General features: G+C 42.4%; 1 protein-coding gene across 1 annotated transcript in view; it reads right to left on the minus strand.

Moving 5' to 3' along the window:
- The window catches only part of DDR2 (discoidin domain receptor tyrosine kinase 2), a 1,312,077-nt gene that overhangs the window by 570,801 nt on the left and 725,779 nt on the right, over positions 1-15,497 (minus strand). The window contains exons 8-9 of the mRNA XM_044301410.1: positions 5,542-5,785; positions 2,824-2,886 (exon numbers count right to left, since the gene is read on the minus strand). Of these exons, the coding sequence (XP_044157345.1) occupies positions 2,824-2,886; positions 5,542-5,785 (307 nt within the window). The remainder of the gene's footprint in view (positions 1-2,823; positions 2,887-5,541; positions 5,786-15,497) is intronic.

The raw sequence follows: 15,497 nt of genomic DNA on the forward strand, positions 1-15,497 counted from the left end.
CTCTGCAAGAGTACAGCGCAGACTCCTCATTGAGGTAAAGAAGAATTCTAGAGTGTCAGCTAAAGAAGTACAAAAGTCTCTGGCATATGCTAACATCCCTGTTAGCGAATCTATGATACGCAAAACACTAAACAAGAATGGATTTCATGGGAGGATACCACAGAGAAAGCCCACTGCTGTCCAAAAAAAAACATTGCTGCACGTTTACATTTTGCACAGGAGCATCTGGATGTTCCACAGCAGTACTGTCAAAATATTCTGTGGACAGATGAAACCAAAGTTGATTTGTTTGAAAGAAACACACAGCACTACGTGTGGATAAAAAGAGGCACAGCACACCAACATCAAAACCTAATCCCAACTGTGAAGTATGGTGGTGGGGGCATCATGGTTTGGGGCTGCTTTGCTGCATCAGGGCCTGGGCGGATTGCTATCATCGAAGGAAAAATGAATTCCCAAGTTTTTTCAAGACATTTTGCAGGAGAACGTAAAGCCATCTGTCTACCAGCTGAAGCTCAACAGAAGATTGGTGTTGCAACAGGACAACGACCCAAAGAATAGAAGTAAATCAACAACAGAATGGACTAAACAGAAGAAAAGACGCCTTCTGGAGTGGCCCAGTCAGAGTCCTGACCTCAACCCGTTTAAGATGCTGTGTCATGACCTCAAGGAAGCAATTCACACCAGACATCCCAAGAATATTGCTTAACTGAAACAGTTCTGTAAAGAGGAATGGTCAAGAATTACTCCTGACCGTTGTGCACATCTGATCTGCAACTACAGGAAACGTTTGGTTGAAGTTATTGCTGCCAAAGGAGGTTCAACTAGTTATTAAATCCAAGGGTTCACATACTTTTTCCACCTGCACTGTGAATGTTTACATGGTGTGTTCAATAAAAACATGGTAACATTTAATTCTTTGTGTGTTATTAGTTTAAGCAGACTGTGATTGTCTATTGTTGTGACTTAGATGAAGATCAGATTACATTTTATGACCAATTTGTGCAGAAATCCATATCATTCCAAAGGGTTCACATACTTTTTATTGCAACTGTAAATGATGCCCTATGTATTTGGTATTGCTGTAATTGTACTGATCAAGAGAATAAAGTTATAATGTTATTTATGCCAAAAACTTTGTGGTAGTTTTGCTGTTTTCCCATCCACCCCAAAAAAAGAGTTAGTATATAGTAAGTCAATAATTTATGTGTACCTCAAAATGGTGCCATTAAAAAGTACGACATGTCCTGCAAAAAGCAAACCTTTATATGGCTACATCAACAGACAAATGAAAAAGTTATAGCAATACAGGGATGCACAGCACTCCTTAGTATCAATGCGGTGGGTGCACATCTCCAGGGGGTGGTAAAAAGCCCCCAATCTTGCAAACATAACAAAGAAATGAAAAAAAGAAAATGGAGACAGCACGTCCAAAATGATGGAATTTAATCCGTATTAAATTCCATCACTTTGGACGTGCTGTCTCCATTTTTTTTTTTTCATTTCTTTGAAACAAAAAAGTTATGACAATAAAAAAAAAGTAACAAATTGCTTGGTCACTAATGCCCAAAATAGGCCTCATGCACACGGCCGTTGTTTTGGTCCGCGTCTGAGCCGCAGTTTTCTTCTTTGAGGATCTGGGAGGAAAAGGACCTTTGGTGACGTCACTGTGCTCATCACATGGTCCGTCACATGGTCCATCAACACGGTGATGGACCATGTGATGAGCACAGTAACGTCACCAAAGGTCCTTTTCCTCCCAGGTCCTCAAAGAAGAAGAAAGAAGACAAGCTGGGCTGCGCAAACATGTGGATGAGGTGAGTTTAATTATTTATTTATTTTTTAACCCCTCCATCCTTAATTTACTTAGCATTCTGTATTAAGAATGCTATCATTTTCCCTTATAACCATGTTATAAGGGAACATAATAAAGATCAGGTCCCCATCCCATGCGTGAAAATCGCACCGCATCTGCACTTGCTTGCAGATGCTTGCAATTTTCATGCAGCCCAATTCAAGTCTCTGGGGCCTGTTGCGTGAAAAACGCACAATATAGAGCTTGCTGCGATTTTCACACAACGCACAAGTGATGCGTGAAAATCACTGCTCATGTGCACAGCCCCATTGGAGTGAATGGGTTCCAGATTCAGTGCAGGTGCAATACTTTCACCTCATGCATTGCACCCGCGCGGAATTCTCGCCCGTGTGAAAATGGCCTACTACTTTTGTGTCTGTGTTCCTGCATAATAATTGCAAAAAAAGACTATTTTTGCATGATAATTATTGTCTGAGTGCCTAAGATGCGTGTTATCAAACAGCAGTTTCTTTATTGCTTTGTGCATGGACTCTATAGTTTGAACCACTATCTTTTCAATTACAGAATTGTTGAAGTGAAGAAAGTGGTAAGCAATACTTGTTTAGGAGATACATACTGAAGAAAAATTTGATATTATACTATACAAAATTTGGCACTTTAAAAAAGTTGGGTATGTCTATAATATTATCAAAGTGGGAATATTATACACATGGATATAACTTGGTGCTCCTGTCTTGACTCACGACTAATCTTAATTTGCCACTTCTGGGTTCCGGAACTTCCAAGCCACTGGTTAGGAACCACAACTTTAAAATACATTTCTTATCCATTTGATACTGTAATCCACCACAGATTTAACATTATTATTATTTTTTTAAATAAGTCTACTTTTATTGTCTATAAAGTGTGATTTCATGGATTTTTATTCTTCATCTCTCAACCATCTTCTCCCAACATCTTTTTCCCAAACCAATTTTTAGATAACATATTTATTTTTATCTACGTACCATATGTAGTTGGAACACTAGCCGGCCGTGGAGGACTTAATGAGTTGTTGTACATGGCAGCATCTGTTAACATTGAGGAACATAAAGGTGATGTAACTAATGGTATGTTCACTTGTGCCAGTGTATTCCCTGACAATAATAAATATGAGTTCAGTAAGTTAAGGCTACTTTCACACTTGTGGTAGCCTTTTCCGGCAGCCTGTTCTGAAAGGGGAACAACCTTCCAGATCTGTGCTACCGCCAGCCCACCGTGCTGCCTAATGGGGGCGAGCCGGAGGTCCGGCCACAGCACGGCAAACAACAACAGGCTACCACAAGTGTAAAAGTAGCCTAAGAAAGTTAAAGAGGTTTTCTGAGATTTTGATGCTGATGATCTGGATAGGTCATCAGTATCTGATCGTGGGGGTCTGACACCCGGGACCCCCTCCGATCAGCTGTCTTAGAATGCACTGGCGCTCCTGCAATCACCGCTTCTTTCTCACTGCTCACAGCGCTGTACATTGTATACAGTCAGGTCCATAAATATTGGGACATCGACACGATTGTAACGTTTTTGGCTCTATACACCACCACAATGGATTTGAAATGAAACAAACAAGATCTGCTTTAATTTCAGGTTATTTACATCCAAATCAGGTGAACAGGTGTAGGAATTACAACAGTTTGCATATGTGTCTCCCACTTGTTAAGGGACCAAAAGTAATGGGACAATTGGCTTTTCAGCTGTTCCATGCCCAGATGTGTGTTATTCCCCTATTATGCTAATTACAATGAGCAGATAAAAGGTCCAGAGTTCATTTCAAGTGTGTTATTTGCATTTGGAATCTGTTGCTGTCAACTCTCAAGATGAGATCCAAAGAGCTGTCACTATCTGTGAAGCAAGCCATCATTAGGCTGAAAAAGCTCAACAAACCCATCAGAGAGATAGCAAAAACATTAGGCATGGACAAAACAACTGTTTGCAACATTCTTAAAAAGAAGGAACGCACCGGTGAGCTCAGTAACACCAAAAGACCCGGAAGACCACGGAAAACAACTGTGGTGGATGACCGAAGAATTCTTTTAGTGGTGAAGAAAACACCCTTCACAACAGTTGGCCAGATCAAGAACACTCTCCAGGAGGTAGGTGTATGTGTGTCAAAGTCAATAATCAAGAGAAGACTTCACCAGACTGTATACAGAGGGTTCACCACAACATGTAAACCATTGGTGAGCCTCAAAAACAGGAAGGCCAGATTAGAGTTTGCGAAATCACATCTAAAAAAGCCTTCACAGTTCTGGAATAACATCCTATGGACAGATGAGACCAAGATAAACTTGTACCAGAGTGATGGGAAGAGAAGAGTATGGAGAAGGAAAGGAACTGCTCATGATCCTAGGCATGCCACCTTATCAGTGAAGCATGGTGGTGGTAGTGTCATGGCGTGGGCATGTATGGCTGCCAATGGAACTGGTTCTCTTGTATTTATTGATGATGTGACTGCTGGCGGATGAATTCTAAAGTGTTTTGGGCAATATTATCTGCTCATATTCAGCCAAATGCTTCAGAACTCATTGGACGGCGCTTCACAGTGCAGATGGACAATGACCCAAAGAATACTGTAAAAGCAACCATATCGTTTTTTAAGGGAAAGAAGTGGCATGTTATGCAATTGCCAAGTCAATGGCCTGACTTCACTTGCTGAAGACAAAACAGAAGGGAAAATGCCCCAAGAACTAGCAGGAACTGAAGACAGTTGCAGTAGAGGCCTGGCAGAGCATCACCAGGGATGAAACCCAGTGTCTGGTGATGTCTATGCATTCCAGACTTCAGGCTGTAATTGCCTGCAAAGGATTTGCAACCAAGTATTAAAAAGTGAAAGTGATTTAAGATTATTTTTCTGTCCCATGACTTTTGGTCCCTTAACAAGTGGGAGGCACATATGCAATCTGTCGTAATTCCTACACCGTTCACCTGATTTGGATGTAAATACCCTCAAATTACAGCTGACAGTCTGCAGTTAAAGCACATCTTATTCGTTTCATTTCAAATCCATTGTGGTGGTGTATAGAGCCAAAAATGTTAGAATTGTGTCCAGGTCCCAATATTTATGGACTTGACTGTATATTCACTTAAAAGGGACTGAGCACAACTGCTATACAATGTATGGCGCTGTGCTTGACAAGCAAGGAGAAGACCGTGGCACTCACAGGAACACTAATGCCTTCTCAAACAGCTGATCAGAAGGGGTACCAGGTGTTGGACCCCCACTCATCAGATTCTGATGGCCTATCCTGAGGATAGGTCATCGGTATCAAAATCTCGGAAAACCCATTTAATAATTTCTATTAGGGGAACAAGAGATCCCTAAAAAACAAAGGGGGAAAATATATCAAGACTGGCACTTTCTATGCCTGTCTTGATATCCCCTGTGCTGCCAGATGATGAGCCTAATTTATGAAGAGGCACAAGCCTCAGAGCTCCCATAGATTTCTGGCTTCATTTACGCAAGAAAACTGGCATACATAAAGATAAATTTGTTGCAGCAGCTGGTCATGCCCCCTTCAGTGTCCTTGTCATGCCTCTTTCAGAAGATGGCAGATGAGACAATGTTTAAAAAAGTCAGTTAAAATATTGCACCTGCGACTTTTTAATGTCACTTTTCAGGCACACAGGGAATTATAAATCGCCCCCAAAATGTGTGTAAAGTAATATACAATTTTAAAATGGTTACTTACCAGACTGGAAGGTGATCTCACTAAACATCATCCAAGAGTCTGCAAAATAGTATTGGCACTTGATAGCTCTGGCCATTCGATTATGAAGTTGCACAGTGACATAACGGGCACTGGGATTAGCATCATCCATTATCAAGACTGAAATGACAGAATTTGCTTCCCATTCATTTGCTTCCGATCTAAAGAAACACTGCACTTCCTTAAAGATCTTCACACCCTTTGAGAACATGTTATTGCAGTGAACCTGCAAAGTTTAGGAACAATGTTTTTCACAATGAAAATATATTTTCATTAATTAAAAATAAATCTAATGCTTGAAATTAATCATTTGGATTTGATTTGCACATTTGCTAACATATACACCACTTTTAGGTGTTTTAAGACATATTTATGACATGCAACCTTTTAAAAAGTCACAAATGAGAAAATAAGTTGCACTACTCCACACAGACTGGCATATAAAAGACACTATGAAAGTTAAAGAGGTTCTCCAGTTTCTAGATATGAATGACCTATCCTAAGAATAGGTCAGCAATAGAGTTGAGCGGACACCTGGATGTTCGGGTTTGACGGGTTCGTCCGAACTTCACAAAAAGGTTTGAGTTGGGACCCTAACTTGACCCCGAACCTGAACCCAATTGAAGTCAATGGGGACCCAAACTTTTGAGTGTGGAAGCGGCGGTGGAGGAGGAGGTAGCCTACACAGTTTTTTGGTTTTAAATATATTTTTATTTTTTTAAATTAGGGGACACCCCCAAACATTGGGAAATATAACCTGTGATAACCCCCTCCAGTCGTGCTAAACACACGTTCAGACAATACACTGGCTGCAGCTCCAAGGCGTAAAGGGCAAGCTCAGGCCATGTGCCCAATTTGGAGACCCAGAAGTTGCAGGGGGCAGAACCAGCAGTTCGTGTAGGAGTGTGCAAACATACTGCCCCACCATGTCGCACGTCCCCGTGATGTTCACGATCCAATTGGATATCTGCTTTATCAACTTTCAATGTTCTTTTCTGCACCTACCATGGTGATCACGGTTATCGGCGAATCAGGGTTCCACCCCGGAGAGGGAGCATGAGAAAGGGAGACCTCATCCAAAGGAGGTCAATGGATACAATGGGATGAAGTGGAAATGTGGGAGAAGCTATTAAAACAGAAGAATTTGGAAGAAATTTTAAATAAAAGCTGAGAAAAATGTTTTCCCAAAATAATGCCTCTTGTATATCGTCTTATTATCTTTTGGTAGACACATGTCATTTCCCATCAAAAAATTACTTGTTGGTTGAATAAAAGTAACTTTAAGTCTAAATTTGCCAGGGGTATGAATAATTATGGGCAGCACTGTGCCCCGTGATATCAACCATCCATTTGGATATCTTCTCTATCAACTTTCGATGTTCTTTTATGCGCCTACTATGTTGATCACGGTTATCGGCGAATCAGGGAGAAAATTGGATTACATTTTTTTGGGATCGAGCGGAAATATGGGAAAAGTTATTGAGGCACAAATGTGGGACTAATTATTAAAGCACAATTGTGGGACAAATTATTGAAGCACAATTGTGGGACAAATTAGTTGGGCACAATTGTGGAACAAATTATTGAAGCACCAATGTTGTACAACTTGTTAAAGTTTAAGCATTAAATGAAAGGAGGTGGCGTGCATCAATTTAAGAAGAATTTCAGAAATTTTATTCCCTGTCACCTATGCAGAGCAGGGGTTTATTCACATCAAAAATTGTAAAATGTCGACCCAATAATGTTACATAAAATTAGAGAAATTTATTAACAAAAAATTGTTTATTGTCACCCGAAAATGTAAAAGAAAAATTATTGAAATTTATTAAGCTGTCAACTAGGTAGAGGAGGGGTATATTACAACCAAAAATTGGTGAATTGGTGAAAATGTAACTGACAATTTATTTAATTTTTTTACCTATCTACTAGATACAGCACTGGTACATCACTCCCAAACATTGGTGAATTTCACCCGAAAATGTAACAATTAATTATTATTTTTTTTAAATGTCTACTAGGTATAGCAGGGGTACATCACACACAAAAATTGGTGAATTTCACCCAAAAATTTAACTGCCAATTTTTTTTTATTTTTTTAACCTGTCTACTAGGTATGGCAGTGGTACATCACACCAAAAAATTGGTGAATTTCACCCGAAAATGTAACTGACAAATTTGTGAATTTTTTGAACCTGTCTACTAGGTATAGCAGTGGTACATCACAACCAAAAATAGGTGAATTTCACCCGAAAATCTAACTGATAATTTTTATTTATTTTTTTACCTATCTACTAGGTACAGCAGTGGTGCATCACTCCCAAAAATTGGTGAATTTCACCCGAAAATGTAATTGAAAATTGTATTTTATTTTTTAACTGTCTACTAGGTATAGCAGTGGTAATCACACCCAAAAATTGGTAAATTTCACTATATATATTTTTTTTTACCTGTCTACTAGGTAAAGCAAGTGTTACATCACAACCAAAAATTGGTGAATTTCACCCAAAAATATAACTGACAAAGTAATGAAATGACATAAAATATAATAAAATACGCACAAATAAAAAAAAAGATTTATTAGGTGGAGGTTCATATGGAGTAGGAGTTTGAGGAGGCGGTGGACGTAGTGGTATAGGTGGAAGCAGCGTTGGAGAAGGAAGAGGTAGCCAAAACTGTTTTTTGGTTTTATTTTATTTTTTATTTTTTTAACTAGGGTACACGCCAAAAGAGTGTGAAATATCCAAAATACAAGAATGAGCAATTGCGCTGTAGTATAACAATGGCTGGCTAAAGCCAATAAAAATATCTATTCTGCACAAGGTACGGATAAGTCCTGTGGGATCCATGCCTGGTTAATTTTAATGAATGTGAGCTTGTCCACATTGGCTGTGGACAGGCAGCTGCGCTTTTCTGTGATGATGCTGTTGTGGCACCCCAGGCATAAAAGAGGGTAAACACAGTTTAAGAGATATTCCCTTTCCAGATGCAAAGGCAGCTACTAAAGACACCAATCTCCCGAACTGGAAACTATATGAATGTTGCATACAGCCGAATAGGAAAAACCATATGAAAGGTTTACACTCCTAGCAGTCGGACTGGAGCAGCATACAATTCCCACAAGAATGAGACCAAGCTCTGTGTTGAGGGTAAAGCAGTGGACAGACAGAGCTGTGTGTTTATTGTTCTTATATACACATTCTTACACATTAGTACCACCCAGAGGGTTTTGTAAAACAACCAGTAACCCCATACAATACACTCAGACACTCCCACACAAAATCCTCCCCTCTGACTGTGATACAATTACCTCACACAATGGGTTAATGTAATTATCACAGGCAGGAGTATACACAGTTTTACACAATGTATTCTGTCCTGGAGACAATTGGGAAGTAATCCAATTTATCTCCAAGGGCAGAGGCAAAACTTCATTAGCCACATGATAGCAAAAGACAATAAAAGATATAAGAATATTTAACTATGCAGCTATTGCATAAAACATAGACATTTAACATATCCCCATATGGCTTGGATCTGAGAGCTTAATATATTCGAACAGCGCTCAGATGCCACAAACACAGTCAAATCGCCATGGGTTTTACATTTAGCCTGGGCTGATGGGAGGGCCCATAATCCTGGGGCAAGAGGCTAGCAACCAGGCTTCTCTGGCACCCAGTGGCGAGGTTTTTTTCTCCACAGACGCCCCCTGCTGTGCTAAACACACGTTCAGATAATACACTGGTTGCAAGGCAGGCTAGCACCTCTAAGGCGTAAAGGGCAATCTCAGGCCATGTGCGCAATTTGGAGACCCAGAAGTTGAAGGGGGCAGACCCGTCATTCAGGATGTGTAGGCGTGTGCACACATACTGCTCCACCATGTTGGTGAAATGCTACCTCCTGCTAAGACGTTCCAATTCAGCTGGTGGTGCTGGTTGTTGTGGCGTGCTGACAAAGATTTTCCACATTTCGGCCATGCTAACCCTGCCTTCTGAAGTGCTAGCGGTGTCGCAGCTGCGTTGGCGACCTCTGCCTCGTCCTCTGCCATCGCCTTGTGCTTCCACTGTGCACCCAATGTCAGATGGGAATGCCACCAGCAGCGCGTCTAACAGCGTGCGCTTGAACTCGCACATCTTCCGTACGTTGTCCTTGCAACATGGATCTAGCAGTGTGGCCACCCAGTAATCAGCACAAGTTAGAATGTGGGCAACTCGGCGGTCGTTGCGGAGACACTGCAGCATGTAATCGCTCATGTGTGCCAGGCTGCCCAGAGGCAATAAAAAGCTATCCTCTGTGGGAGGTGTATCATCTGTGTCCTCTGTATCCCCCCAGCCACACACTAGTGATAACCATGGGCTGTTCTGGGTGCCACACTGCTGTGAACATCGTTCCTCCTCCTCCATCTTCTCCTTCTCATCCTCCACCTCGTCATCCTCCCGAACTGTGCCCTGGCTGGACACTAGTGTACCTTGCATTTGTGGGTGTAGGAACCAACCCTCTGAGCCACTTGTGAACGACTGGCCGGAAACCCTATAAAATGATCCCTTTTCCTCCTCCTGTGCCACATCCTTTTCCATCATCGCTAGCAGCGTTTTTTAAAGGAGGCATAGAAGTGGGGTAGTAACGCTGAGAACGGCGTTATCATCACTAGCCATGTTGGTGCAGTATTCTAAACAGTGCAACAAGTAACACAGGTCTCGCATGGAGGTCGCAATTGGTAATGTAGTGGTGCTATTCCGCAGAGCGACTCACCGGTGCGTGCTGCAGCTGAAACTACACTATCGCCTGCTGCTGCTCGCACAGTCTGGCTAGCAGGTGCATGGTGGAGTTCCACCTTGTGGGCACGTCGCATTGGAGGCGGTGAGCGGGAAGGCCGAAGTTACACTGCAGCGTCGACAGGCGAGCAGCAGCAGGGTGAGAAAGCCGAAAACACGCACAGACGGCCAGCACTTTATGCACTTTATGCAGCAGCTCTGACATATCGTAGTAATTTTTAAGGAACCTTTGCACCACCAAATTCAGCACATGCGCCAGGCAAGGGATGTGCATCAAACCGTCTAGTCCCAGAGCTGCTACGAGATTTCGCCCATCATCGCACACCACCAGGCCGGGCACCAAAAACTTATCGGTCTGTTGTTCTAGGCCTGTCCACAGCTCCTGTGCCGTGTGGGGTTTGTCCCCCAAACAGATATGTTTTAAAACTGCCTGCTGTCGTTTAACCCTGGCTGTGCTGAAGTTGGTGGTGAAGGTGTTACGCGGATGAGGAGTTGGTAGAGGATGAGGAAGCGAAGTAGGAGGAGGAAGCAACAGGAGGCAAACTGTAGCGCCCTGCAATCCTCGGTGGTGGAAGGACATGTACCAAGCTGCTATCCGCCTCAGGTGCAACCGCCACTGCATTTACTCAGTGTGCTGTTATGGAGATATAACATCCCTGTCCATGCTTACTGGTCCACATATTCGTAGTGAGGTGCACCTTCCCACACATGGCATTGCTCAGTGCACACCTGATTTTGTCCCCCACTTGGTTGTGCAGAGAAGGGATGGCTCGTCTGAAAAAGTAGTGGTGGCTGGGCACGACGTACTGTGGGACAGCCACCGCTATAAGGCCTTTAAAAATATCCGTCTCCACCAGACGGAATGACAGCATTTCAAAGGCCGGTAATTTAGAAATGCTGGCATTCAGGGCTAGGGATCGCGGGTGGGTAGGGGGGTACTTCCTCTTCAACTCCAGTGTTTGGGAGATGGAGAGCCTAACGCTACCGTGGGACATTGTGGAGATGCTTGTTGACTTAGGTGGTGGTGTTGCTGGCAGTTCTTCTGTTTGCGGAGTGGCAGGTGCCACTGTCACTCCAGAGGTGGATGAAGAGGCCGAGAATGCAGCAGAAGAGGAAGCAGGAGGAGCCACAGACCTTTCTTGTTTTTTTAGGTGTCTACTGCACTGTAGCTCGTGCTTAGCACTTAAATGCCTAGTCATGCAGGTTGTGCTTAGGTTGAGAACGTTTATACTTCGCTTCAGGCTCTGATTGCACAGCGTGCAAACCACTCATGTTTTGTCGTCAGCACATTGCCACGCCAGGGAACTCCTTGGAGCTGGCTTTGGTGTGCTCGGTCCCTTGCTGTGGTGGGCAGTAGAAGGCGTACTGTCTAGAGGATGGCCACTCTGCTTTTGCACCCTTCTCCCACTTCTGCTGTGCTGGTGGCTCTGTTTGACCACCGCCTCTACCTCCGAACTACATAGGTCACTCGCATGACCTTGATTCTATGTGGGGTCAAGGACCTCATCCTCCTCCACATCATCTTTTCACCCAGTCTTCACCCCTGCCCTCCTTGTCGGTCTGCACACTTTCGAAAGCCCCAGCTGCTGCCACCTGTGTTTCGTCATCATCCGAGACGTGCTGCAATGGTCCTCCCATGTACTCATCTTGAAACATAAGTGGTTGGGCATCGGTGCACTCAATCTCTTCCACTTCTGGGGCAGGGCTAGGTGGATGGCCCTGGGAAACCCTGCTAACAGAGTTATCTAAAAGCAGAAGAGAAGGGGGTGAGGTGAAAGACTGATGGACATCTGCTGCAGGTGCCAACTCTGATCTTTCAGCAGGAGACTGGGTGGGAGACAATGTGAAGGAACTGGAGTCACTGTCAGCAACCCAATCTACTATCACCTGTACTTGTTCAGGCCTCACCATTCATAGAGCCGCATTAGGCCTGACCAAATACAGCTGCAGGTTCTGTCGCCTACTCGCACCTAAGGAAGGGGTTTCACTTGTGCGTGTAGCTGGCACAGATCGACCACGTCCTCTCCCTGCAACAGGAACTCCACCAGCAGCACCACCTGGGCCACGTCCCTTATTTGACGCTTTCCTCATATTTCTCAAATCTTGCCCTAAATGGGTGTTTAATTAATAATAAATTAGAACCACAGTATGTAAAGGGTGTATCTCACACGCCCTGATCCAGACAATTAAAGATTTGTGGCCAAAATGGGTGTTTGTTTAATAACTGAATATGATAACACTATGTAAACCTTGAATTTCACACGTGCTGATGCTACAAGGCCAGAAAAAGTGTGTATTTTGCTCAAAAAAGGGTGTTTTATTAATAGAAGACTATAACCCCAGTATATAAAAGGGTGTATCCCTAGGCTGCGATTTGTGCCCAAAATGCTGTATTTCAAATAACTAAATATAACCACACTATGTAAAGGCTGTATCTCACACGCCCTTATCCAGACTAGATTTGTCCCCAAAACGGGTGTTTGTTTAATAACTGAATATGACAGCAGTATATAACCTTTGAATTTCACATATGCCCGCCCACCTAACAAACAGACGGATAAAAGTTATTTTTTTCTATCACTGGGCTCAGGGCAGGGTAAAAAGATTGTGCCGTGCACCCACACAACTGAATGTATGAAGATCACTGAGTTAGATTCAAGTTCTGAACAAAGAGTCTCTCCTATTCTCTCCCTGAAATCACCAGCAGCATCCTCTCCCTACACTAGTAACAGCAGAGTGACGTGCAGCGCTGCATGACTCCAGCTTATATAGATGCAGCAAGGGCTGTAAAATTGGGTATTTTGGCAAAAGAAAGTGTGTTTTTAAAAACCCAGAAAATTATGGCTGTATTTCTAGCTAAAATTGCACACAGACTAATCCTGCAAATGCACCAGATGTCGTATATTGCCAAAAAAAGGTGATTTTTTAACCCCTTAGGGACCCATGACGTACCGGTACGGCATGGATCCCGAGTCCTTAAGGACCCATGACGTACCGGTTCGTCATGAGTTTAAACGGACCGCTGTATGGAAAGAGTTAACAGTAAGATGCAGCTCCCTCCCTCTCCCATCGGGGGGCTACTGTGCCTTTGCAGCCCCCCGATGGGAGAGGGAGAGAGCCCCCAGACATCCCCCGAAGCCCCAGTCCTTACCCTTCCCCGTCTGCGAAGTTGTGGCCACAACTTCGCAGCGGGGGAAGGTTCCCATGGCAACAGGACGCCTTCTTAGGCGTCCTGCTGTCCATGGTGCTGAACAGATCTATGCTAAAAGCATAGATCTGTTCAGTGTAAGTAAAATACTGTACAGAACCCTATATATTATACAGACATCAGACCCACTGGATCTTAAAGAACCAAGTGGGTCTGAGTAAAAAAAAAAAGTATGAAAAAGTGAAAAAAAAAGTGAAAATCAAAAAACACATTTATCACTAATTAAACATGAAAAAAAAAATATATTTCTACACATGTTTGGTATCGCCGCATCCGTAACGACCTGATCTATAAAACGGTCATGTTACTTTACCCGCACGGTGAACGCCTTAAAAAAAAAAATATGAGAAAATTGAAATTTTGCCCACCTTACTTCCCAAAAAAGGTAATAAAAGTGATCAAAAAAGTCGCATGTACGCCAAAATAGTGCCAATCAAACCGTCATCTCATCCCAAAAAAATGAGACCCTACCCAAGATAATCACCCAAAAACTGAAAAAACTATGGCTCTTAGACTATGGAAACACTAAAACATGATTTTTTTTGTTTCAAAAATGAAATCATTGTGTAAAACGTACATAAACAAAAAAAAGTATACATATTAGGTATTGCCGTGTCCGTATCGACCGGCTCTATAAAAATATCACATGTTAACCCCTCAGGTGACCACCGTAAAAAAATAAAAAAATTTACGTCACAAAAAGTGCAATAGCAAGCGATCAAAAAGTTATATGCACCCAAAAATTGTGCTAATAAAACAGACATCTCATCCCGCAAAAAATTAGACCCAACATAAGATAATCGCCCAAAAACCGAAAAAAACTATGGTTCTTAGACTTTGGACACACTAAAACATTTTTGTTTTAAAAATTAAATCATTGTGTAAAACTTACATAAATAAAAAAAAAGTATACATATTAGGTATCACCGCGTCCGTGACAACCTGCTCTATAAAATTACCACATGATCTAACCTTTCAGATGAATGTTGTAAATAACACAAAAAAAAACGGTGCCAAAAAAGCTATTTCTTGTTACCTTGCCACACAAAAAGTGTAATATAGAGCAACCAAAAATCATATGTACCCTAAACTAGTACCAACAAAACTGCCACCTTATCCCGTAGTTTCTAAAATGGGGTCACTTTTTGGAGTTTCTACTCTAGGGGTGCATCAGGGGGGCTTCAAATGGGACTTGGTGTCAAAAAAACCAGTCCAGCAAAATCTGCCTTCCAAAAACCGTATGGCATTCCTTTCCTTCTGCGCCCTGCCGTTTGCCCGTACAGCTGTTTACGACCACACATGGGGTGTTTCTGTAAACTACAGAATCAGGGCCATAAATAATGAGTTTTGTTTGGCTGTTAACACTTGCTTTGTTTCTTGAAAAAAGATATTAAAATGGAAAATCTGCCAAAAAAGTGAAATTTTGAAATTGTATCTCTATTTTCCATTAAATCTTGTGCAACACCTTAAAAGGTTAACAAAGTTTGCAAAATCAGTTTTGAATACCTTGAGGGGTGCAGTTTCTTAGATGGGGTCACTTTTAGGGAGTTTCTGCTCTAGGGGTGCATCAGGGGGCTTCAAATGGGACATGGTGTCAAAAAACCAGTCCAGCAAAATCTGGCTTCCAAAAACCAAACGGCGCACCTTTCACTCTACGACCCGCTGTGTGGCCGTACAGTAGTTTACGGCCACATATGGGGTGTTTCTGTAAATGGCAGAGTCAGGGCAATAAAGATACAGTCTTGTTTGGCTGTTAACCCTTGCTTTGTTAGTGGAAAAAATGGGTTAAAATGGAAAATTAGGCAAAAAAATTAAATTCTCAAATGTCATCCCCATTTGCCAATAACTCTTGTGCAACACCTAAAGGGTTAACAAAGTTTGTGAAATCAGTTTTGAATACCTTGAGGGGTGTAGTTTATAGAATGGGGTCATTTTTGGGTGGTTTCTATTATGTAAGC

The sequence above is a fragment of the Bufo gargarizans genome, chromosome 7 (genome assembly GCF_014858855.1).
Source record: "Bufo gargarizans isolate SCDJY-AF-19 chromosome 7, ASM1485885v1, whole genome shotgun sequence".
NCBI lineage: Eukaryota > Metazoa > Chordata > Amphibia > Anura > Bufonidae > Bufo > Bufo gargarizans.